This window comes from Thunnus albacares, chromosome 11 (assembly GCF_914725855.1).
Source record: "Thunnus albacares chromosome 11, fThuAlb1.1, whole genome shotgun sequence".
Classification (NCBI taxonomy): Eukaryota; Metazoa; Chordata; class Actinopteri; order Scombriformes; family Scombridae; genus Thunnus; species Thunnus albacares.
This window is the reverse complement of record NC_058116.1, coordinates 17,750,554-17,774,333: the sequence shown is the minus strand read 5'-3', so window position 1 is coordinate 17,774,333 and position 23,780 is coordinate 17,750,554. Positions and strand designations below refer to the sequence as shown.

The following is a 23,780-nucleotide window of genomic DNA, read 5'->3' as shown; positions in this document are numbered from 1 at the left end:
GACAGATGTCCTGGTAACAGATAGGTATCCTGTATCTACAGTAAACTCAAAGTCCCACTCAATAATAATGTGGTTGAAAATTTAATATCATTAAAAAAAATGGACCCTTGAGCTTAGATTCTCTTCACCATACAGTATATTGTTCACAAAGGTTAAGAATGAACATCCATGCACATATTATAGAAGTCATTCTTCAACCCCCAAATCCCTAAAATAACTATTTTCCAACCAGTTCTGCAAATCAAACAAGAACATGGTATTAATCCAGTGCAGTTCAAATAAGACTTTTTTTTCCAACTGTCAGCTGGTTCAGCAGGGCTGAAGAAAACCTTCTTCATTTCTGAGACTCTGCAGGCAAAAAAACAAAAGCAAGACACGACTGAACAGGCTGAACAGCACAAACTCAACAGAACAGTGGATCCAACAAAATTGAACTGCAAACCAAATCTTAAATACAAACTGAACTAATCAAAAAACGAGGAACAGGTGGCAAGACACACGGGCAGGCTGGGAGCTAATAGGCTGAGGGAAACACTGGGAGCAGGGCAAGGCTGACGAGACTGATACAGGGCAGGTGTGAAGGTAACAGCAGGCTGGGGAAAAACACTGAGACCAGCGCAGGGCTAATGAACATGATACAGGGCAGATGTGGAAGGAAAAATGGACTGGGGAGGCGTGCAGGAACACAGGAGGGAAACAGAGCAACAGAAAACCAAAAGAAAACACAATGCTCTTAATACAACCCAGCATACATTAAACCATCCAAGAATAAACATGAATATAAACTCAAGTACACAACACCATAAGCTAACCAATAATGCAAGGCAGTCCTTTAAACCTACAACCCAAATCATATCAACGAGCAAAACCATATGACCAAAAGGACTGGACACCAGAAATGTAACACAGGAAACCACAAGAACATAACACAAAGAGTCCAAAAATCATGAGTCCATGACAGTTCATAAATCTTTCACCTCCATATGACATAAGGCCTCAATGGACTCCTCAGATTGTAGTGACTCTCATGACCAGCTCTGTGCTATTGCTGGGTTGGCTGCGAAGCTCTGGCTGCGGTGTGTTCCCAGTCCTCCTGAGGCCGTCACCACGGTTGTAGAAGTGGAGCCGGTGGCTGTGGAAGCTACCACCATCAGTGAGGAGATGGACACTCCTACCCCAGTCTGATAGCCCTAATTGGGCTGAGACAGAGTCCTGTCCACAGTGGCGTCCTTCAGGTCAACGTTGTACATAGACTTATCATAGTTCAGGACCTTCCACTGCTGGTTCACGACTTGCCAAGATGCGAAACACAGAAGGTCCCTCATGGACAATTAGTGCTGTGGAGATGAGAGCATCAATTAGCCAGTGTCACTGTCTGGCAGCAGAATACAAAATGATATACAGTATATCTCTGCAGTGGGAGAGTCACCGTTTTAAAGCCTGCAGAAAGTATTAGCTGCAGAACAAAACAACTCATCTTTCAAGTATAGCACCATAACCCTGAGATAAGATCTTTGTTTCTTAGAAAAATTGTAGACATGGCACAACTTATGACACAGCAATACTCATCAGTTTTGGATTTAGGTTGGTAAAAATGATGCATTTGCTCCCTGGGACTGTTCAATAACCTCTTATCACAGTTTAAAATTGCTTATTGATTTATGTTCACTGAATTCAGTATCTGGGAAATTGAAATAAATCTGTCACAAGACAGACTGATTGAACCCCAAGATTTTACTGTTTTTATCATATTAAAGTCATGTAAAGAGAAATACTGTATAAATGGTTTTAAATAATCTGCTTAACCTGAGCACAACCATTACAGTACTGTTTATAGAAACTGTATTGATCATACAGCTACCACTGGTAATGTCTCTTACAGACATGGCTGAAATTATTGGTACCCTTGCAATTTATTAAAATAATGCACCTTTCGCCCTGAGCAGTGTTGAAATTAAAATATATTTTATTATCAATGCATGTCTATGTTTGGTTTGCAGTGGAACAAAAAAAAGTTGTGAAAATAACTGAATTCATGCTTATTCTACAAAGACATTCTAAAATAGCCTGGACAAAATGATTGGTAACTGTTAGAAGTTGTAAGAAATAATTATTTGTAGTGATACTTTAAGCAGACTATTGTGTTTTAATTAGTATTGCTGTTTTTTTCAATCTTATAAGATTAAGATTAAGATTAAGATAAATTTAATTGTCTCATAGAGTGGGAAATTTGCCCTGGGCTCTTCGCCCATGCTGCAACCATTAAAAGATGATATTTCATACGCAGAACAAGAAAAATACGAATGAGTTAATAAATAACAAAGTACTAAAACCATTTCACATACACAAATATACAAAGATGTGAATAAGTGACAAACCAAGATTCTAAAAGCACCTTGGCAAACAGAGAAAACAATCACATCAAAAAAAAACAAACAAAAAAAAAAACAGAGAAAATCTCTTTTCCATTAAAAAAATCCCTCACATTAAAGATCATCCAGTGCCCATCCTGGCCTTATCTGCCACTATTTAAAAGTTTTATTGACACTGAGATAATGAATTTTCAAATCTATTTAGTCTGCTACAAATGACTCTGTACCTCCTACCAGAGGGCAGTAGCTGGTACTTAGCATGTAGAACATGGGATGGTCAGTTATTATCCGATTGGCGTGCCTTAGGGCTGTTTGTAAGTAGACTACAGGGACATATACTGTTTTACTCCTATAATCTTGCATGCAGTCTGCATCAGTTGGACTAGTTTGGACTTTAGCTGCACAGAGAGGTTACAAAACCAAGCTGTGATGCTTTATCTCATAAGACATAAATTTTTGGTCAACACCATGATCTCTGAGTCAACGTACGAAGTGCATCGTTGTTGTAATCTGCTACAGAGACTGTCCACATGGGTGTTCCAGGTTAATGAGTTGTCAATAAAAACACCAAGATATTTGTATGAGAAGACCTGTGAGATGGTTTTGTTGTGGATGATCACAGGCCTGTGGTCTCCCCTGGGGTCAAACACCATCTCCTCTGTTTTATTAACATTCAAAACCAGGTGGTTGTCCTCAAACCATTTCACAAACCCCTGTATCTCTGAGTAGTAGTCGGATATGTCACTGTCCTTTTTCATCAAAACTAAGATGGCAGTATCATCTGAGAATCTGATGATATGATTGTTAGGGTCATAATCACTCATGCAGCCAGTTTAAAAGGAGAAAATGACTCACTCTGGTGTTTTGTGCCACTGTATGAGGAAAACCTCAATACAGATCCAACCTGATCTTCAAATTCAAGGTACACTAGTTTCAAGTCGCACCATCCATTGCTGTCTGAATGAAAATGGGCTCCATGGTAGAAGACCAAGGAAGACCCCACATCTAAGAGGGAGACACAAAAAAGTCAAACTGGACTTTGTCAAAATGTATGTTGACAAACCACCGTCCTTCTGGGAGAATGTAGTTTGGACAGATGAAACAAAATTAGCTTCAAAGATAAGAACACCATGGCTATCGTGAAACATGGAGGCTCAGCGATGTTTTGGGGTTGCTTTGCTGCCTCAGGCACTGGGTGCCTTGAATCTGTACAGTCAAGACTATCAAGGCATTTCGGAGTGAAACATACAGCCCAGTGTCAGAAAGCTGTGTCTTAGTCAAAGGTCATGGGTCTTCCTAAACTTACTAAACATACATCAAAAAGCACCCAAGAGTGGATGAGAAGAAAACGCTGGACTGTTCTGAGGTGGTCTGTTATGAGTCCTGATGTGAATCCCATGGAACATCTCTGGAAAGAGCTGAAACTTGCAGTTTGGATCAAACCTGAGAGAACTGGAGCAGTTTTCTCAAGGTGATTGGGCTGAACTACCAGTGGAGACGTTTAGAAACCTTATTCAGAGTTACAGAAAGAACCTGACTGCAGTTATTGCCTCCAAAGGCTGTGCTACAAAATATTAATATAAGTTAAGGGTACCAATATTTTTGGCCATGCCATTTTCATTTGATTTATTGTATTAAATAGTATGTTAAGTTGTTAACCAAAAGCAAAGTTTCAGTTATATTAAATGTGAAATAAAAAAATATGGATACCACATACTTTTGTCAGTTTCAACTTAATACAGAGAAAATTTAGTTTTTTTTTAAAAAAGGTGGACGGGTACCAATATTTTCGGCCACATCTGTATTACAGTTATTAGTTAAAGTTAGTAGTTTCTGATATGAGAAGTTACATAGGGCTCAAATATTGCAGCGACCATAGTGATCACAGTTTGGAAAATATGAACATTTAATAATTCCCAACCTCTTCTATATATACAGTTTTTGTTAAAAACAAATCTTGTCTCTGTTCTCTCTCTCTTTAACTTTGTGTGCGGATAAGTGAAAGTCGAGTCTTTGCTCTTTAATGTTTGCCAGGTGACAAGTTAATCTCTGTAAAGTGCAGAGTTAATGACTCCACACTCCTTGCCACCAAATCGGAGACAATCCATCTCCTCTTCCTCTCATCCTGCTCTCTACTGCAGTTGGCAGTTAGAGGTTTCATAATGTGAGATGCCATCACACAGTCATCCAAAACACACCGCGGGCTTCAGAGGACAGCAGGCTTAAAACGGATGCTACAAGTTTTAATTTGGACACCCACACAAACTCAGAAGACGGTTAAAAATGTTTCACTGCAGTTTTTACTTGTTGTGTCACTTATATGAGTGCAGCCTGAATTAAGTTTGCCTGAATCTGGCGCTGCAGCTTTTATTATTGACTCAAAGGCATTTTAACGTGTGCAATAGAAAGCATTTGAGTTGTTGCAAAGACGATGTTTGAAACATTAAGCATTTATGTTTAATTCATCAAACAAGCTTTGACCCAGCATTTCATTATCTTTATTATAGTAAGTCTGTCTTAAAACAACAGTCAGGTGCCCAAATGATGACTGAAACATGTTTTTCTTGCCGTGATCATTCCTCTTGTTCAAAGTTAACATGTACTGTATTGAACACCTGAATAAACCTTCACTTTATACAATGGCAGAATAAGATAGAGATAGCTTTTTTAAGTTTGCTTGTCTTTAGAGCTACAACTATTACTCAATTAATCAATTAGTTGCAACTATTAAAGTAATCGGCAACTATTTTGATAATAATAATAATTAATAATAATTTAATCATTTTGAGTCATTTTTAAGAGGAAAATTTCCAGTTTCTCTGATTCCAGCTTCTTAAATGTCGATATTGCTTTTAGCCCCCAAAATATTGAGGGTATCTCTGCTAGAATTAAATTAAAATTCACAGAAAATATAAGATGACTGTATCCTTTTGCTCAATAATTTTCTAGCAGTACACTTGTAGAGTTGTTAACTTTTGCAGGTACACACTATAGGTATTAAGAGTAGAAAGAATCAATAGACTCAATAGATCTTTTTCACTGCACAAATTTGGACTAGTCATAGCAAGAAAAGCACAGGTGTAATTAATAACATTAACAAGGCTCTATCAAGTCTTACTCCTGCTGCTCTTTACGCAGCCCCTCAGTTCAGCCTCTGTCTGAAACAGACCGTTTTAACTCCTGTCTCTTTAAGGCCCCTCCCAAAAAGCCTACTCTGTTCTGGTTGGCCAGCTCTTAGAAGCTGCCACTTGGCAGACACTTGACAGCTGTGCAGCTGTCAAGTGTCAACAAACCATGAAACAAACAGTAGTATTTCCACTACTTCACTATTTTTTCTCCTTCTTTACTCGATATGTCAACTTCTCAAATACATCTGTATATGTTTGAGCTGAAATCCGATCTGAAATTTGAGATGTGACAAGCTGACGTCAGCTCATTGGCAAGGTAGAAAAAAACATTGCAAATGGAGTGCTCAGAGCTGAAGCCCTGGCTTTTGACTTGCAGGGAGCATTTCTACACACATTGACCTCAAATTTTGGAACTTTGACCATGTTTAACATAAATATCTGACATCACAACTGTATATAAGTAAAAGAAATCCAGAAAAAGCATAATGTCTCCTTTTAAAAACAACCAAGAAAATCAGACTCCAAATTCCATTCAACATTATTAAAGTTAAATTATTTTCTGATCACAGGTTTTCGCTACGGAAGTGACATTGTTCCCTTCTCCAAAGTGGATCTGGGCTTTACCAAACAGAATCTGGTATTGTACTTGTTATGACAGTGTGATTGTACATGGCATCTAAAAAGTATTCAAGTAAAACACGAAGAATCATGTAACTGAGCTTTGCACACTTTAAAAATTGACTCCATGATGGAGGATGGAGAACAAAAGGACATGTTCAAGGTCCACCACATTCCCAACCCTGCGTTCCAGAGGCACTTCCAGGTACTGCACACCTATTAGTTCTCAGTTGAGGCAGTCAGAAAAGTTTTGGAGGAGAGGGCGGTCGCATTTAACATCAGAAGCAAAAGACTTTATCTTTCTAGACTCGAATAGAGCTTCACTAGCTAGAGGGTGCTGATACTCACCCAGGATTACCCCTTCCTCAGTCACTGTCTCTCTCATCTCCTCTATCCCACCTCTCCTTCAGTGCCTGCACCATCGGGCAGTAAACCCCGGCACCCCTCTTCCCCCCATGGAAGAGTGGCTGAAGGCTGCCCTCAAGCGCCCTGAGGTAATTAGTGAACGTTGCTAAGCTCCACTAGAGGAGACGAAGAAGAAGTTTCCTCTCACACAAGTGGAGAAGAAAAAGAAGCCGAAGACTAGTGCTCAGATTTTTGGCGAAGAGTAAGTTTGGATTTAGTGTGGACAAGGCTGTGAATCATGTATTGAAGTGTTGTCTAAATATTTATGTAGAGGTCTGTATACAGTTTGAACTTTCATGTTCAGATATCATACTTTTATCTCCCAGTAGTGTGTGTGACTGAGGTTTTACAAAAATAAAAAAAGCTTAAATTCTTTGTCTGTATTCTACCTGACCCCTTTTCCATTTACAGCTCGGAGGAGCCGGATGCCAAGAAGGCAAAAGGAGATGAGGAAGAGGAGGAGTACAACCTGGCTAACATTGCTGAAGGCTCTGTAACGTCGGTGAGAAGCTGGGGGAGGCTGGATGACATAATAATCCTAGACAGATATCCTTACTATCAAAATCTGCTATTCCAAATAAAGTACTTCACCACTATTGTTGTGTATATTATCCATTTGACCCTGCTTCTCAGCAGAGCTAATGTCCAGAGGTCCACAGTACTTCTCACAGTCTGAGACAAAAGACAAGAACAGGATCATCATGTTGAAAAATATCAACAATAAAAGTGTGTTAACTTCATCATTGTATGTACAGTATCTTACCACAACAACCGCACATTTCCCTGATGTAAGTCATGACATCACAGTCCTGCGGTGACGTTTACACAGGTTAGTGGTAATACAAACAATGACATAAGGATAGTATCATGTTTGTTAACTGTAAGGCTTGTAAAATGCTACTCACGTTGAGCCCAGGATTGCCCTCTGGTCCAGGGCCTCCCTGCACACACACAGCACAGGCACAGAGTGATGCAACTGGATCTAAAATTTGCTAGCATGGTCAAGTCATTATTTGAATGGTTGAGCTGTTGCTTACATCACGTCTAGGGTCTCCTCTCTGCCCTCTCTTTCCTGGCTCGCCCGGCTGGCCTGAGCAGAAAACATTTTTCAGTGGAATTGCCTCATTTTTCTGAATAATATTGCATTTCTTTGGAAGTGCACAAAATAATTTTTCTGCCAATTTTCTTAGGAACTAGATTCTACTCAGGAAATAGGCTCAAAGGAAAGTATTCATAGCAAGGTCTGTGCATAATGTTGCTGTTGAGCACCAAATTCCATTCACTCTTATTGTATTATGATGGTGGCAGAAATCTCAGCTATCTCGGAATAAAATGAAGGCTATCTGCATGACTAGAAACTACAAGAGGTAAGCAAGAGAATATGTTTTGTCATAGTTTGGGTGAACTTAACTCTCAAAATCTTTGGGGCTGAGCAGCATATAATGCGCACATTTTAAGTTTTGCATGTGTAGGAGCCTTTCCTGTCGCATTTCAACTACACGAACATCTGTTCTTGTTTTTTTGGTTAAAACAGAGGCAGCTCTAATTGAAATCCAAAACCTTAATTAATTAAAACTTACAGACTCTCCTGGTTTTCCTGGTTCTCCAGGGTCTCCTTTGGTGCCACATTCACCTCTGCCCCCCCCGGGCCCTTTTTTGCCTGGAACACCTCTATCTCCCTGGGAAAAGCAGAGTTACCTCAGACTAAAGTAGCAACATTAAAGACATGCAAGAATTTCGTGAGGTAAGCAGGAAACCGTACAGTGGGCCCTCTCGTTCCAGTATAGCTGAATCCTTGCCTTCCTTTGTCACCCTTTAGAAGAAAAAAAAAAGATGTTAATGATGTTGCAGTATTTCACATTAATACCATCTCTTTGCTGAAAGTGATGATCTGAAAAGTTGAACTCTTGGCTCACCTTTACTCCTTTAGGCCCTGAGTCTCCCCTTGGTCCAGGATCTCCCAGATTTCCCATGGAGCCCTGCGACCACAAAAGAGGATATTCAATGAAAATAGTATCATTAACTGTGCGTTAACCAGTGATATTTCATTAAGAATCCCCTCAAAACAAGAGCTCTATTATGATGTGTTGCAATCTTGTGGTGTGTAATTTTAAGTAAATGTTGTACTATAAATAAACTTAAGTTGAATGTTATAAACAACATACAATTTTTCCAGGGCCCCCTGGGTCTCCTGGCTGACCCCTTGGTCCTGGTAGTCCATTGTCACCCTGTAAGAGAGAGGAAGTATCACAGAGAAAATATCTTTACTGGACATTACTTTCACTCCAGCCCACATACACAGGGCCCTATTTTAACAATCTAAGCGCACTGTCTGAAGCGCATGGCGCAAGAGCATTGAAGGCTTGTCTAAATCCACTTGTAAAAGCGTTGTACTTAATATCTTAATTAATCATGGTTGTGTTTTGGACGTAACATGCAATAAACCAATCAGAGTGTCATTTCCAATTCCCTTTAAAAGCCAAGTGCTCTTGCACCTTGGCGGATTGCTATTATAATGGCGGATTTGCAAGTAGTAAGAAGGAACGCTTCTCTGCAGAGGACACGGATCAGCTCATGCACAAAGTGAAAGCATCTCCTCCATCCACCCGATCCACTAGGATCACATTGGCCCCTGCTGCTCCTGGACCCTCCCGTGACCAGCCCTGTCGTGGTGCTCCTCACCTGCGAACCCGAGGAGGAGGAAGACCACCAGTTTAAGATCCTGTTCATTAATTTGTAGCAGATTTGTTTTCGTTTGTTTTTTTGAAAAGGTTTTTGTTTTTCTTTTTTTGTTTGTTTGTTTTTTAATGACAGTTTTGGTTCTCTTTAAAATCGTTTTGTTCGGTCATGGAGTAACAGATAAAATCAGCGAGCTTTTAATTACTGAAAGCATTGAAACGTGATTACTGTAATCTCAAATGTTAAAGAATATTTGTTAAATATTGTTCAAAAATTGTTTTGATTATGTAAAAAAAAAATTATCGTATACAGTTGCCAGGACCATGAGCTGCGGCGCTGTCCAAGGTGCTGATCTGACTGCTGGCAGCAGAAGCTTCCGGTCAATACCTTCTTTAGTTTAATCATTGTTTTCACCTGTTTCCTTGAGCATATATACACCTGTTAGCTAGTTATCTGTTAGTGTGTTCAGAGGGTTGTACTACGAAGCAAGTTCAACATACTCAGGCTTTCTTTGTGTGAGCTGGCTTGACAAACCCTAAACTCGCTATCAGAGATGATTGGTATCACAACGGTGGTTATCAACTGTCTTTGTTAACTCAGGCTTTCTTATTCAGGCTCTGTGCGTGTCCCCATAAAAGGGTACGTCGGGAAAAGTCAGGAGGAAAAGGTCATTATAACAGAGAGCTATGGAGGATATAAATACATTATCACAGAAAAAAGCAACAATGTGCAAATAAGGCGAGAGATGAATGCTGGCAGAAAATTGCTGACCGTGTCAATTCGTAAGTTAATATAATTATTTTACCATTTAATACTCTTTCAACGCCTCCCACATTCACAGCTCTTAACCTCTAAATTTGATGCAGCAGATTTAAACATTATATTCAAGAAGTGAATTTAAGTCTGACTCTGTCCCTTAATGAAGTATAAGTGGAAATCACTTTAGTTTTTGGCCAAATCGATTGAATATCAATTTTCTTTTTTTGTTCATGTTTTGTTCATTCATTTCATCGGTTTTTAGTGTTTTTTTGTTTTTTATAATTTAAAGTACAGTTAAACAAAATCGTAACCCTAACCTATTGCACCATTACAAATTTACAATATGACATAAAAAAAACAATGGTAAGTATGATAAAACACTTATCAATTTTCTAACCAGTGTTCTAATAGCTGCAATACCAGCAGTGTTCAATGGACTCAGTGGCAAATCAAGTGGTTAGTGAAAGAGCAACGCTTCTCATAGCTGTTTTAAGCCAAAATTTGGAACATAACCAGCTCCAGACCAGGTTAAGTTTAGCATAAATTGCCATGGTGATCTAGCCAGGTTGAAAGAGAGGTCAGTGGTTGGGGTGTTGAAAGTGTCGGAGGCAGGGCCCCGTTTATTCCTAGAGCTGGATAGGGCTCTGCAGCTCAGCCTTGCAGCCAATTTTTCCCAGTGGTCACTTGCGGTATTAAAGCGAAAAATACCCCTGCAGTCCAAAAAACATTTTCACTTTTCACATCACTGAAAAAATGTATCAGCTGATATACAGATGTCTCTTTCACAATGTAACTCTATGGGAAAAAGTCATTTTGGGCCCAATAGCATCATGTGACATTGTAATTACATGGTCTGGCCACTATGTTGCTGTGCCTGTATCCAGTTCTCTTTTATACACCCATGTCCGATCCTCTGAAGTTAATCTGTTGTAAAAAGCGAACCATCGTCGTAACCCTGAAAACCCAGAATTAAAGCTGTAGTTAACTCCAAATCCTGCATCATAGTACAGGCCTCTGTTTTTTGTTGATCAATCCTGCAATCACTTTCCGCTGCCTCAAGATAGCAATGCACCAACAATGAGTGTGAACACACCTCATTTTAAAACACACCCATGGGCGCTCAGAGGGGCGCAAGTGCATTTGCTATTTAAACAATGAGGGCACTGGACAGGAAAATGACAACTCCATTGGTCTTGAACTAGCAAAGACACCTGCATCATGCTTTGTGCCGCTTTGCGCTGGGTGTAAGATAGGGCCCACAGTGTTACTCAGGTTGATGTGAATTTGGCAAAGCATAGTGCAGGAGAAGTTGTGTTGTCTTTCTTTTGCAGTGCAATTTCCCAGGAAAATGTGTTCTTATGATAAGATGAGAAGATGAGATAACACTTATCTAGCTATTTTGGCAGGACACCTAGTCCATAAATTCAGTATTGGAGGTCTAAGGAAGACTTGCTGACTTCTTAAGAAGCAGCTAAGTCATCCTGCCAAAATCCACCCACAGCTTGTTCCCCTCACCTTGGTGCCCTTGAGTCCGTCTTCCCCAGGTTGGCCTCTCCCTCCATGTGGCCCTTGTTCTCCCTTAAAATAAATGAATGTGTCAGGATTTGCACCAGACCATTAATCATAACTTAATGTATACAAAACACAACAGTAACAGTAAGAGAGGTGATAATTCTGTTCCAGGGAAATATGTGAGAGGCATATTAGTTAGACTTTATTGTCTATGTGGGGGGTGGGAGGGACAGGGCTGGGGTATCAGCATTACACTTAACACACATCATCACACACAATGCATGAAGTACAACACAACAGAACACAACAATGACATGCAAGGGAGTTTAATGATCTTTCTCTGTGGGAGTAAAGCCTAGTGAAAGAGATTTAAAACTCATGGGACTCAGCTCTTTCGTTCTGTTGAAATCTCTTGTTTGTTCAGTGGAATCCACTGTGATTTGTCAGTGTGACAAAGTAAGTTGTTATTTGGCTTTCAGATCACAAATGCTCTTTCCCTCATGTTCTTCTCCTTTTGTTTTTTTAACACACTAAGTTAAGTCATATTTGAGATGAAATTCTGTAGAATTGTATTTTAAGAGCAGATGTTCTCAGCACCACATACTTGCTCCAAAAACAACACCACAACTATAACAATGACATTCAGATTACATTGAAAACATGAAAGTGATCTAAGCTCATTTATCTGAGTGCTGAACTTACCCTCTCTCCTTTTTTCCCCATCAGGTCCTTGTCCTCCCTTTGATCCAGGGTCTCCTCTCCTTCCCTGTTAACATTTATTAATATTTCATGACAAACTACAGCAAATTCTCAAAAAGAAAGTCATTTAGTTGATAAAATAAAAGTGTTTGAAATACCTCTTCACCCTTTGGTCCAGGCAAGCCTTTAATGCCCTGAAAGATTATTTCAGAGTCACCTTCTATCATTAACTGACAGTATGAGAGAAGTAATTATAAAGGAAATAAGACATCATTTGTACCGGAGTTCCCCTTTTTCCTGGCGATCCTGGATTTCCAGGATTTCCTTTTTCACCCTAAGGAACAGATATTCATGTCAGGGATTCAATTTTTTGATAAATAAGAGAAATTTTAAATTTTCAAAAGACATTTTCTGTTGCAATTTAATTTAAAGGTTACCTTTGGTCCTCTTTCACCATCAGGGCCTGGGAGACCAGATTTCCCAGGGGGGGCACTTTCACCCTAAACAACAACAAACAACAAAAGAAACCCCCAAAACCACACAAGACATCAGTTAATGTAGATTTAGAAGACCTCACACATGCCACATGCTCAGTACACACCAGAAAATAAACTTCAGTGGATTTAAAAAAAAAAAGAAAAAAAAAAGACAGATTTGCTATTCTTAGGCTCTCACCCTTCATGGACAAATAAGTCTGCCCTGAGGGTGCAGAGCTCCTGGGAAAATTACCAGAAAATCTGAGTCAGATATATTTGGTATTTCTGACAGCTGACTTGTGTCTCCCACTTGGCAAAGAACCAGTCAACAGAGATGTAAACATGGCTGCAAAGCTACAAACACTGTTACTTACATCTAAACAACATCTTATATTGCTAATATACAGTCAGTATAGCTAACTGAGCAATACACTGTTGGGTTGGATACTTCTAATGCAGCATTTGAGCTGATGCTAACGTTAACATGGTAACTTGCTTGCTAGCAATGTTGGCCTTAATGTCATAGTACAGCTGAGGCTAACAGGAATTTAGTGTGCTTGTTTCAGTGAAGCACAATCATGGTCTCCAAGTTACTTCTTTATCCTTTCACCTTTCCTTCTCAGCAACACTTTGACACCGACTAGTCCCACAGACTTTCATGTAGAAACTAAACTGTTCAGCTTCTTGAGGACATCCTCTTGTAGTAGGTGGGACTTTAGCATCCAGGAGATCTAGTGGATTAGTGAATGATATGTTAGGAAGTAGAGACAGGTGTGTCAGTGGGAGGTGCTTAGGTAAGAAAAGGCCAAGCTTGAAGTGTGGTAGGCCTCTTTGTTTTCTGCCTGTTGTTTGAGGCACACACACTGAGATCTAGGGTAAAAGACATGCAGTAATTTTCAAGTGTCATATGTGAAGTTCAGATAGGAAATTTATATCTCTGTAGGTAAACTGATTTAACACAGCCGTCCCCACCTAAATAGACAGCTGTTGTAATTCAAAGTACCTTAGATAAGTCATGGTTTTACACATATGTTAGTCAGCCAAAATGTCATATTTACTACGAGTATCGTTTTTTTGTTTAAAGATGATGATCTGCCCAGATAAAGTGAAATTGCACAACTCAACAGAATAGCTGAGAATCTGGGGCTGCAAATATTTTTTCTTCTGATATATGCCATGAAATGTTGGACTGTATATACTATAATACTGGTTGACTGTTCTTCTCTTTGTACTGTATATTGACTGGTAAGCCCGAGCTGTTCCTGGAGGACACACACCCCTATGGCTGCCTGGGTTGTGAATTTAAATTTCTGGTATTTATTGAGAAATGTCTATAAGTGAAAGAGGATGGGAAATTGAATTTATTTACATTTATTTGCTCTAGTTCATTTGTCTGTCTTTGCCTTTTAATTTTAGTCAAGCACCAATTATTATCCATTAGGTTTTTTTAATTGTTTGTTGATGCTGCCAGATTTTTAATATTTTAAAGATAGAACTAATGCTGGTCCTCCTGTCCTCCTGTTGGGATTACTGGTGACAGCCAGTGGGTGCACTGGGGACAATTTCACGTGGTTTGGCACCTGGTATATTTTGGCTGTAGTGATTATTCTTTACAATCGATTCTTGTAGTGATTATTTTTGACAAAGATGCTGACAAAAGCATTGCTCTGATAATTGAAGTTGGTTTATTCTGCACGATTTTCTGCTCACACAGGTGTTTCACTAGATATACATCCTCAGAAAAACTGTTTTCCTGGCAGATTATGTTGCTCAGCTGCTCTAACAGCCAAGCTACATGTGGAGCTGGTTGATCAGGGTCTTCAAGGCTCTGTGATATGCTCTGAAGCACCATCTTTCAGCTAAAGCAACTGCACTCAAATTTTCTTCAGATAATTGTAGATATTTCACTCTGGACCAAAGTACTTGATTGACACACTGATTCTGTCTCTAGAGCCCTAGAGTGGTTAATAAAAGTCAGCTGAATGTTTCAGTTTCTATTCATTCTGTCTCTTTACAGCAAAATGAGAATAATGAGAAGATCCTTGCCTTGATTTAATACAGACCTTTTCACCTTTCTCACCCGGTGTCCCAGGTTCACCAATGTTTCCAGGGTAGCCATCTGGTCCCTTTTAGAGATGAGAATAAAATTCAGTAACTTTTTACAACAACAGGGATGATGAATTATAAAATTCACCAGCCAGATTCATTATTTCACCTAAACGATGAGATTTAAGATGACATCTAGAATAATAGTAACCAAATAGTATAAGGACTTACCTTGTCACCTGGATCACCTTTGCAACCAGGAGCCCCGATTTGGCCAATCTTACCCTGAAGATTTCACAGAGGACATCATATCAGCATACTTAACATACAGGAGTCTTGATATATCTTTTACTTTTTCGTAGGAAGACTCACCTTTTGTCCATCAGTTCCATTCCTGCCAGATACTCCTCTCACACCCTGAGTGTTTGGAGGTCAGTGAAGACAGAAAATTAACTACAGTATGTAAATCTTGACTATATGCGCAGTGTAAGATGTAGTATGATATTAAGAGAAAATATGTATGTAAGCATGATATTACCCTTGCTCCACTTAGTCCAATGTCACCCTGTTGAAGTAAAACAGATTTATGAATCCAAACAGCACTTCATTCAATCTGACAGATCAACAGAAAAGTAGGAACATAAAGATTTCAACCTCACCTTGTCACCTTTCAAACCAGTCTCTCCCTATATCAGAGCACAAAAGGACATGTTATTGAAATGAAAAAGGAAAACATGGATAACCATGTAGCACACACAATCATAAGTCAGTAGTTCTCAGCAAACCTTTTTGCCGAGTGGCCCAATTCGACCTTCAATGCCAGGATCACCCTGTAAAATAAACAATGATATTTGACATTTAAAGTGATGATACAGTATTTTGAGGGGATTCAAGTGTAATAATGATATTTGGTTGTTAAATTCCTGTAGACATAATCTACCTACCCTTTTCCCCTTTTGGGCCAGGAATACCACTGTCTCCTTTCCTACCCTATAAATAAACAGAAATATTGATTTTTTTTAAAAAAAACAAAAAAACTTTGGTATTTATTTATTTTTGTTTTGATTTTGTTTCTTAATACTTACTTTTAAACCGTCAAACCCTTTTGGTCCAGGCATTTTAAATATGGTAATACATGGAAACAAAGGAAACGAGAGATTTGGTGCAATGACATATCTGTACACATTATAATTGCAAGGTTTAAAAAGGTTTTCTTACCTTTAAATAGGCTTGATATTTCTGTAAAGAAAAGACTGAAGTAAGTGAAAAGTAAATCTACACAAACACCAAACAAAAATATAAAAATATAAGCATTCAAAGCAAGAAAATGTTTCAGATCACCATGGCTTTATGATACGATCAATCGTTTTGGTCTTTTGACTGATTGATTGATTTGATTGTCTATCTACAGTGTCCACAGCTATATACTCATCACGGTACACATCAGTAGGAGAGCTGGCTATCTCCCTCATCCCTAATTTGTCAATGATCTTGGATGCTGCCACTGAGAACAGATGGATCCCCTGGTCCCGGGCCTTCTCTGCCATCTCCTTGATCCCCCCACATGGGCTTCCTGTCACATGGCCATCAGTGATGACCACAGAGAAGAGGGCAGTCTCGTTCTCCTTAAGGTTTTGGTGGATCATTTTGTATGTCATGTTTTTGAGGGCGCAGTCGGTGTAGGTGCCTCTGCCGAGGTAGTCGATCTTATTGACATTCTTGATGAAGTTCTCCCTGGTTGTAAATGAGCTGAAGAACACTTGCTTCTGAGAGAAATGCAGGCCTCCTATGGACCAGTTAAAGCTGACCTGGTCCCGGTACACCTCATTATCCAGCTTCTGAGCAAAGATCTTGGTGAAATTCTTGACCTTGTCCACCAGTATTGAAATTGGGGCCTCTTGCAAGGCGATGCTCTCTGAGGTGTCAATGACGAAATACAGCTTGATGGGGCAGTCTTTTATCCTAGCTGGAGGAGAGGACAATGACAAAAATAAATATTCAAATCAGAAATTCTACAGGAAATACAAACGTAATAAATGAAAAGGCCTTAATTCTTCTCAGGCAACTCCAACAATAACATATTTTACTGGGCTAGAAAAAAATTAATGGAACTCAATCTCACTTCTTGGTGGGCCTGGACTATAACCTTGGCAAGGTACTGGCCCCGATCCACGAGAGATCAGGATACCTTGAGAGAGAGACTGCAGCATGTAGCATGCACAGAAAGATGAACCCTGAAATGACTGCCATTTTCCTGCAGCCCCTGAAAAAAACAAGACAGAGAGGAGTGCACTGTAGGACAGTTGTACAAAGCTCACTTTTAATGCCAAACCCCCCTTTAAATGCAGGAAATAGCTGTCAAACAAGTGAGTCTTCAAAGAAGGCATCTCAACAGCACCTGGGAATATTTATCTTTGTTTTAAACAATGTCAGAGAATAAACACACAGTGTGGAAAAAGAAGACAACATCTGAATGATAGCTGAAATGGAAATTTTAGTTGTTGCTTCCTACCTGTTCAAGTTTTCCAGACTATCTCATGTCAAGACTCCCAAAACATAAAGAAGATAATAGATTGATAAGAGTTGTTCTGTTATGCCGATAGGAAGGCGGTGGAATGTAAATACTTTTACTTGTACTTAAGTAATAATAATATAATAATAAACTTTTTATATAGCACTTCTCAAAAACAAGTTTACAAAGTGCTTCACAGACATTAAACAAAATACACAATGCAAATACATATCGAAAAGTTACAAGGCAATAAGAAATGTAAACAAAGGTAATCTTAAGAATTAAAAAAAAGAAAAAGAAACCTCTAATTAAATGCAATTAAATAAAAATGAGTTTTTAAAAGAGTTTTAAAAACTCGCTAGGTCTATTTCAGGGGGGCTTTAGCTTTATCCCCCCTGAAATCTTCTTTAACTCCCCCAAAATAAATCTACTTTACACATTCACAATGTACCTAAAACGCAAGGCACTAGGACCTGGGAGAGGCTGCTGCTGCTCTAATCCAGCGTTTCCATTGGCTGTGCTGCCCGCTCACAGCCCACAGTAGAGACTGTGACGGTAGTCAGAAACTACCGAAGTGACGAGATGCTGGCGAAGACTTCATCAGGATAAACATTATATACAGAGTGAGATAGTAAGTGGTTACAGAGTGAAGCTGCATAGCTCCAATATGAATTTGTGGTAAATGATGGTCAATGTAGCGAGCTATCAAGTTGTTACTCGTTTGTTTCTTGCTTAACGTTATCTAACCTTAGGTTTATGTGAGGAAAAGACAAGAGGATAGGCTATATAACACTAACATTAAACAGTGGAAACCGCTTATATGGATCAAGAAGCTCAGGACATAATCAGTCCTATACAAATGCTGTTTAAATAATTTGCTGATAGTTATCAAGTAGCCCGCTTACAGAGTTCATTTTGGGTCTTTTCATATATGAAAACATGGAGGAAAAAGATTAAAATTACTGTAATTAACTCTGTTTTTATTTTTATGTGTTACCTTACTCCCATGATACACATGTTATTGTAATTTGCGGCTGCGGCACCACTATCAGGAGTGCGGGGGTGCTGAGTGTGTTTATTTGTAACCACCGTGAAACAATCAAAAAATAACGTTTTCCTCCTCTCATTCACCGGCTTTCAGGCTACCACTGCTCGCTCTTCTCATCCACCCTCTAGCTCGCTTGAGCACTGCTTCCCTCTCTGTCTCTGTCTCTGTCTCTCTCTCTCTCTCTCTCTCATCTTAAAACGAGTCAGGAAGGCATCAGCAGCGAAACAAGTGTTTAAAACAGCTGTACTGTACTTTGAAACAGCTACAGTAAATAGCAAACCTGGCAATTTCATTACTTTTTAATTTGTGTAATAAATATATAAATGTCAATTAGATGGTTATCTGCATGAGAAATAAAGAAAAAGAAAAAAATCGGTTATAATTATCATCTGATCCGCTTATAGTAATTAATTTGACCCAGACAAACGTGATCACTATAAGTGGTTTCCACTGTATAAACTAGCTGATGAACGAAGAAAGAGATAGAAATAATGTTATTGACAGCTCTCATATTTTGCTTTTATATGCCTCTTAAGTATTTCAAAACAATCATATCAGTAGTGTGTTGTAGTAGTGTTGTCAGAGTGTGTTGATCATAACGCAGTTTTATATCCCTAATTTCCTCAACATATAGATGGATATACGACATTTCTTCAAAAAGGCAGCAGCTCTGCCGAAGGCCAGTCAGGTGAGAAGATTTTGCCAGTTCAGACAAATACAAACTTAAACTGGTTGATCACTCGTTAAGCCTTGAGTCAATCTGAGTGTAATAAAAGAACATGTTACTGAAAACAGGAGAGGAAGAGGAGGAAGATGGAGGAGACTGACAGGGCTGAAGGAGCAGGTCTGATGGAGGTTAGTGATCAAGAAGAAAGTGAATGGGAGTTGTTTAAGCTTTCAGTTAAAATTAATACTGAATTTTATGACATAGGCCTATTACTCATACTAGGCATAAACTAGCCTAAATGATTTTATGACATTTTTAGTTTTAGAGGTTCACACATCTAACATCAGTCCGTATATGAGTAACATACTTAGGACCTGCAACTTATCTAAGAGGGAGGAGATAGCATTCCTTGACTTCAATACCTTTGCTTGATCTGTGCCTGTTGTAAGTGGATGGATAGCATTTAAGTCATATTAGATCCGTGCCTATTACAGTCTATAAAGAGACAGATCTATTGAGTTGATTTTACACCTATTGCTACTCTAAAAATTTATGACAAACAGACATTTTGGGGCCATTTTAAAAAAAAAATTCCTCCCCCCAGCCCTCCCTTGTAAAGTTTTGATACACAGATGTGTTTTCAGTTGTTTTTTTTTGGGTGAAATATTGGATCATTTGAACATTTATTGAAATGAAACCATGTGACCATAGACATCTGAAATGTGACCCCAACTGCTGCTTTTTGTAAGACGTCTAAAGCCAAAATGTTGGAAACCACTGGTTTAACCTTTAACGATGTGTTGTATTTTAAAAGCTTGTTATATTATCCATTATGTCAAATCTTCATCTGTAACTAAAGCTATCAAATAAATGTAGTGGAGTAGAAAGTACAATATTATAGTGGAAGGATAAAGTAGCATAACATGGAAATACTAAAGTACTAAAGTACAAGTACCTCATAAATTGTACTTAAGTACAATACTTGAGCAAATGTACTTAGTTACTTTCCACACATATGTTAAGTGAAGAGGAATTAAACACATTTGATATTTTAAATTAGCTGCCTGACTGTCTGTCCTTTAGGAAAGTTAAAATAAAGTTACTCACCGTGGCGACACTGCTGACAATTTAAAATACAAGCTGTCAGGAAACTCAAGCAGATAATCATTTCAATTGGAATTCAATCCCATATCAGTGCACTTGGCCATTTTATTCTCAACTCCACGCACCCACAAACACACACAGGAGGATTTCATTGGTTAACATTCGTATCATTGTTTGTCATTTGGAACAGAAGCTGGATTCAGAGCAGTGTCCATAAAAAACAAACAGCCACTGAGCAAGTTCGAAAAGAAAAAACTAGAAGTATGTTTTTTTGGTTCAAAAAAGAAGAAGAATCTGATTGTAAATGTTCAGGTTGCCTCTCCTGCAAATTTTTCCCAGCATTGTCACTGACCATTAAGGCTTCTTGGCTTGAGAGTACCTGTCATCTCATCTCACCTCAACAATGATGAACAGCTCATCAAAATGCTCCTTTTCATTTTCAGGCATACGAGAAGTGGCAGGTAGTGAGTTTGATGCTTTTTCCCAGTGTGACTCAGACTTCATAGCACATTAGCTGCATGCAATTTATCCAGTTTCAATAGTTCAGTGATCTACTATTGAAATTCTGCAAAAAAAACCCATTATTGGGTCAGTTTTCTGCAGATGAAAGCAGTGCTCACAATGGTTTTATTACACTGTACACCAACAAGGAGAAAGGCAACTCCTCTGAAATCACTGGTTTGTATGAAGCTCACACATTCATGATTTACAAAATGCCTCACCGATTCCCTTTAGGAGGAATGTTATAAATGTTAAAAGCTTTAAAATTTGATAGAAAATGTGATTGATAAGTTTCATGAAAGGCTTAGTTTTTTGTGTCATGGTTACTTCAAACTAAAAATTGCAAAACCACCACAGGAGTCCTGCTTTGTTTCATTCCAACTGCTTTTATGATAAAAAAAAAAAAAAAATTTCTGAAGAGGAATGGTGCGGATGTTGTTAGTGTTACGGAATTTTCCATCTTTAGGTGTTACAAATTGGGTTATACTGGGTCAAGCATGGGCCTTGAGGTCACAGAGTAAGCAACATCAAGTCTTACAGAGAGAGACACTGCCTCTCCTTGGATATGCAGCTATCTGGGTGTTTAGGAGCCACTCTGATAAAGAGTGAACCGGCGTTGTCCCAGTAACCAAGCTCAGGGAGATGGCCTGAGACTCCCAGACAACACAGATAGGTGAATGCATAGATTCATGGGCATAATCAGACATTCAAACCAGAATGTGCTGACAGTGACCTGAAGTTCCATGCAAGGTGACCTGAACTAACACGGGTAAAGTGCAGTTCCTTGCTTTAGAAACTAGTGAACCAATTAGACTAATTTCTCATATTGTGGGCTGATCTGTTGGGGTTAAAAACTAAAAGCCAGACCTTCAGAGGGCAGAACGGGAAGAGACAGCATCTTGTGCAGAACACCTTGATGTTTACTGTTTCAGTTCTCCGCTGGGCCAAGTGTTTCAATAAACATTCTCAGCATTAAAACATCAAAGGCTCGTGCACACTTTCTTCACCGAGGTGTTGACCAACGCTCAATATTTCCACAACAGTTAGAAATTCGACAAAACCAGGAAATCCTGAAACTGTGTATGGCAATGCTTCCAAACCTGACCCTGCAGGGGTCAGTAAAGGGATAACTTTAAATGGTTAATAGTGCATTAAAAGTAAAGTGGAACTTCATATTTCCTGCCCCAGCAACATCTACAGGAACTGAATTTTAACATTTAGTTACTTCCTAAGCATGAAATAGAGATGATCTTAACATGTGCAGCAGAGCACAGTTAAATATTGCAACTGCTGAAGACATGAGGCCCATATTAATCCTGAAATAAAATACTCAGGTAATAAATTCCTTTGCGTTTGGTTGTCTTTTTGAGATGGGGTTTATCAAAGCAAGGTGTGTGCGCCTGTGAATTCAAACAGACAAGGAGTGAAGAGAAGGGAGGTGAGCAGCTTCATGGTGAACTCTCGGCAACCTCCCGGCTCCTTGCAAGTTGGCTCTATAAAGCAGCTCCACACCCATTGATATCAGCACTTCATGACTTAAATAATTCAGCAGAAAATCACAGCACTACCTGATTCTCTGCAGATACTGTACTGTATTCCAGGCATTTAAATATGATGAGGAATAGCAGAGTTGCAAAACAGTACATCCACCATGTAATGGGGAGACTAATTAGAAATAATACTTAAAAGTCTAAACTGCACTTCACAATTATGCTTTTTTGACACATTCAGCTACATAACTGCAGGTAGTTATCATTCGACACTGTGTTTCACACGCAATTAAAGTTGAATAAAAGATCAATGTCAGCTCTGTTATATTGATAAGATAAGGTTACCACCTGGTTTCTGTGCAAGTGCCTTGCAAAAATCTTCAGGACTGGAAAAAAAAAAAGCATGACATTAAGCTCCAGCATCACTTTAAATAATGCATATCGTTCATAGCATATGTATTTTTAAGCTAATGGTGTGTTTTAATATGATGCATGTTGGCGCAAAGGCAAAATGTTTTCGCTCTGTGATTGGCTCTGGCTTTTTGCTTGTAATGGATACTAGCATCAAAATGTTTTTATGAGACATGCATCCTAATGAGTAATCGTACAATAGTGTCTAGAGTGTTTAGATGCAAAGTGTCATAGTGTCAGTCTGTTGAAGTTGTTAAGAAAAATGAGTAACATCAATAACCTGCTCCCTGCCCTGCTGTGAGCATGTTTTTAACAGTGTTTCGCCCCCTCTCACAACATGCTTTTGAGATCTGGTGTCCCCTGGGATAAAACTTATCTTTCATGGACATGAAATACGAGCCGTGGAGAAATATCAAAGAGCATATCTGAATCTGAGAGCCAAGAGATGGCGAAATCACTGACTTTGGGAGCCAAAAGTGAACATGAATATGTGCCTAATGGACTGCAAGTGACAACAACGCTTTGGAGCAGGAACATGTTTTCATGCACGGACCGATGACTGTCCTTCCAACAGTTTTTCTTCATTGTTCAGATGCATCATCCTGCAAAAGGTCCTGTTGTGTCACTTGAGAGCAGGTGACACAAAATTGTACTCCAAAAACAGCAAATGCCTGCTCAAAAACTGCTTAAATCTCTTCATACAATCAACAAAATCACATAATGAGTGTCTAAAAAAGAAAATGCTATTCTTTTTCAAAACTGTACATCAAAACCACCATTAGTGATGGTAAAAAGAGCAGAACATGAAGTACACGCACACTGGAATCACAGCTCCCTTTAACTTTATTCCTCAGGCAAAATCAGAGGAAGACTCAGTTGGGTGAAACATCACTAATAAAATTACAGGGAGCTGTGATTCCATTGTGTTCCTTGTTGTCTTTTTGTATCCGGCATCCATCCCACTGAGGTTTTGTGGATGTGCACATGACTACTTTTAACTTATTCTAAAAAAAACCTCAACTGTAATAAAGTATTCCATAGCTTGCTGGTCATTTACATCAGGCCATAGATATTCATCTGCCTACTGTAATATTCTCTCTGATCTGACATTTTAGATTTTGTATGACAAATTCAACCATCTTCTTCCTGCTCTCTCTGCTTCATTTTTTATATATAGTCTGTGTAAAACCTGGTGAGTCCCTTCACATGTGACTTCAAACTGATTACAGAGTCAAAGGTTTTGTAATTTTGCATATTTTCACACAGGGATTGAGCCGACACAACGGAAAACATTTTTCTCAAAATGTGATTTGAAAGTGATAATGGGGTGAAAAGAACAGAAAAATATGAATC

At 38.9% G+C, this 23,780-nt stretch overlaps 2 protein-coding genes and 3 long non-coding RNA genes across 7 annotated transcripts; 2 read left to right on the top strand and 3 right to left on the bottom strand.

Moving 5' to 3' along the window:
* Positions 1 to 5,900: 5,900 nt before the first annotated feature.
* LOC122992335 lies at positions 5,901 to 8,652 on the top strand. 3 transcript variants are annotated; one of them, XR_006406021.1, is made up of 5 exons: positions 5,901 to 6,323; positions 6,529 to 6,725; positions 6,935 to 7,025; positions 8,133 to 8,267; positions 8,454 to 8,652. It is a non-coding gene; the product is annotated as an uncharacterized LOC122992335 (long non-coding RNA). The 3 variants fall into 3 exon arrangements; XR_006406020.1 differs by lacking the exons at positions 8,133 to 8,267; positions 8,454 to 8,652 and having other exon boundaries at positions 5,910 to 6,323; positions 6,935 to 7,056; XR_006406022.1 differs by lacking the exons at positions 8,133 to 8,267; positions 8,454 to 8,652 and having other exon boundaries at positions 5,923 to 6,323; positions 6,529 to 6,612; positions 6,935 to 7,040.
* LOC122992333 (collagen alpha-2(VI) chain-like) lies at positions 6,936 to 12,668 on the bottom strand. The gene is made up of 13 exons (XM_044366105.1): positions 12,610 to 12,668; positions 12,453 to 12,506; positions 12,331 to 12,366; positions 12,176 to 12,239; positions 11,477 to 11,539; positions 8,689 to 8,751; positions 8,440 to 8,502; positions 8,286 to 8,336; positions 8,104 to 8,202; positions 7,561 to 7,613; positions 7,429 to 7,464; positions 7,287 to 7,332; positions 6,936 to 7,195 (listed from the first exon to the last, which is right to left on the bottom strand). The coding sequence occupies exons 1-12, from the start codon at positions 12,627 to 12,629 to the stop codon at positions 7,317 to 7,319; spliced, it is 618 nt and encodes a 205-aa protein (XP_044222040.1). The 5' UTR covers positions 12,630 to 12,668; the 3' UTR covers positions 6,936 to 7,195; positions 7,287 to 7,316.
* Positions 12,669 to 14,692: 2,024 nt separating this feature from the next.
* On the bottom strand, positions 14,693 to 15,529 carry LOC122992334. Its single transcript, XR_006406019.1, has 6 exons — positions 15,480 to 15,529; positions 15,354 to 15,380; positions 15,233 to 15,259; positions 15,067 to 15,111; positions 14,926 to 14,979; positions 14,693 to 14,774 (listed from the first exon to the last, which is right to left on the bottom strand). It is a non-coding gene; the product is annotated as an uncharacterized LOC122992334 (long non-coding RNA).
* Positions 15,530 to 16,031: 502 nt separating this feature from the next.
* On the bottom strand, positions 16,032 to 16,904 carry LOC122992560 (collagen alpha-2(VI) chain-like). The gene is made up of 2 exons (XM_044366392.1): positions 16,817 to 16,904; positions 16,032 to 16,660 (listed from the first exon to the last, which is right to left on the bottom strand). Exons 1-2 carry the CDS (start codon positions 16,902 to 16,904, stop codon positions 16,032 to 16,034), a joined length of 717 nt encoding a protein of 238 aa, XP_044222327.1.
* Positions 16,905 to 17,755: 851 nt separating this feature from the next.
* On the top strand, positions 17,756 to 19,574 carry LOC122992336. Its single transcript, XR_006406023.1, has 3 exons — positions 17,756 to 17,837; positions 18,889 to 18,942; positions 19,050 to 19,574. It is a non-coding gene; the product is annotated as an uncharacterized LOC122992336 (long non-coding RNA).
* The last annotated feature ends 4,206 nt before the right edge of the window (positions 19,575 to 23,780 follow it).

Coding starts and splice junctions, on each gene's coding strand:
- LOC122992333 (XM_044366105.1), bottom strand. CDS start 12,629: ATGGTGAAAGAGGACCAAAG. Junction 11,540..12,175: donor TGGGGAAAAAAGGAGAGAGG/GTAAGTTCAGCA, acceptor ATTTATTTTAAG/GGAGAACAAGGGCCACATGG. Junction 8,503..8,688: donor CAGGGGGCCCTGGAAAAATT/GTATGTTGTTTA, acceptor TTGTGGTCGCAG/GGCTCCATGGGAAATCTGGG.
- LOC122992560 (XM_044366392.1), bottom strand. CDS start 16,904: ATGCTGCAGTCTCTCTCTCAAGGTATCCTGATCTCTCGTGGATCGGGG. Junction 16,661..16,816: donor TAGTCCAGGCCCACCAAGAA/GTGAGATTGAGT, acceptor CCTCTCCTCCAG/CTAGGATAAAAGACTGCCCC.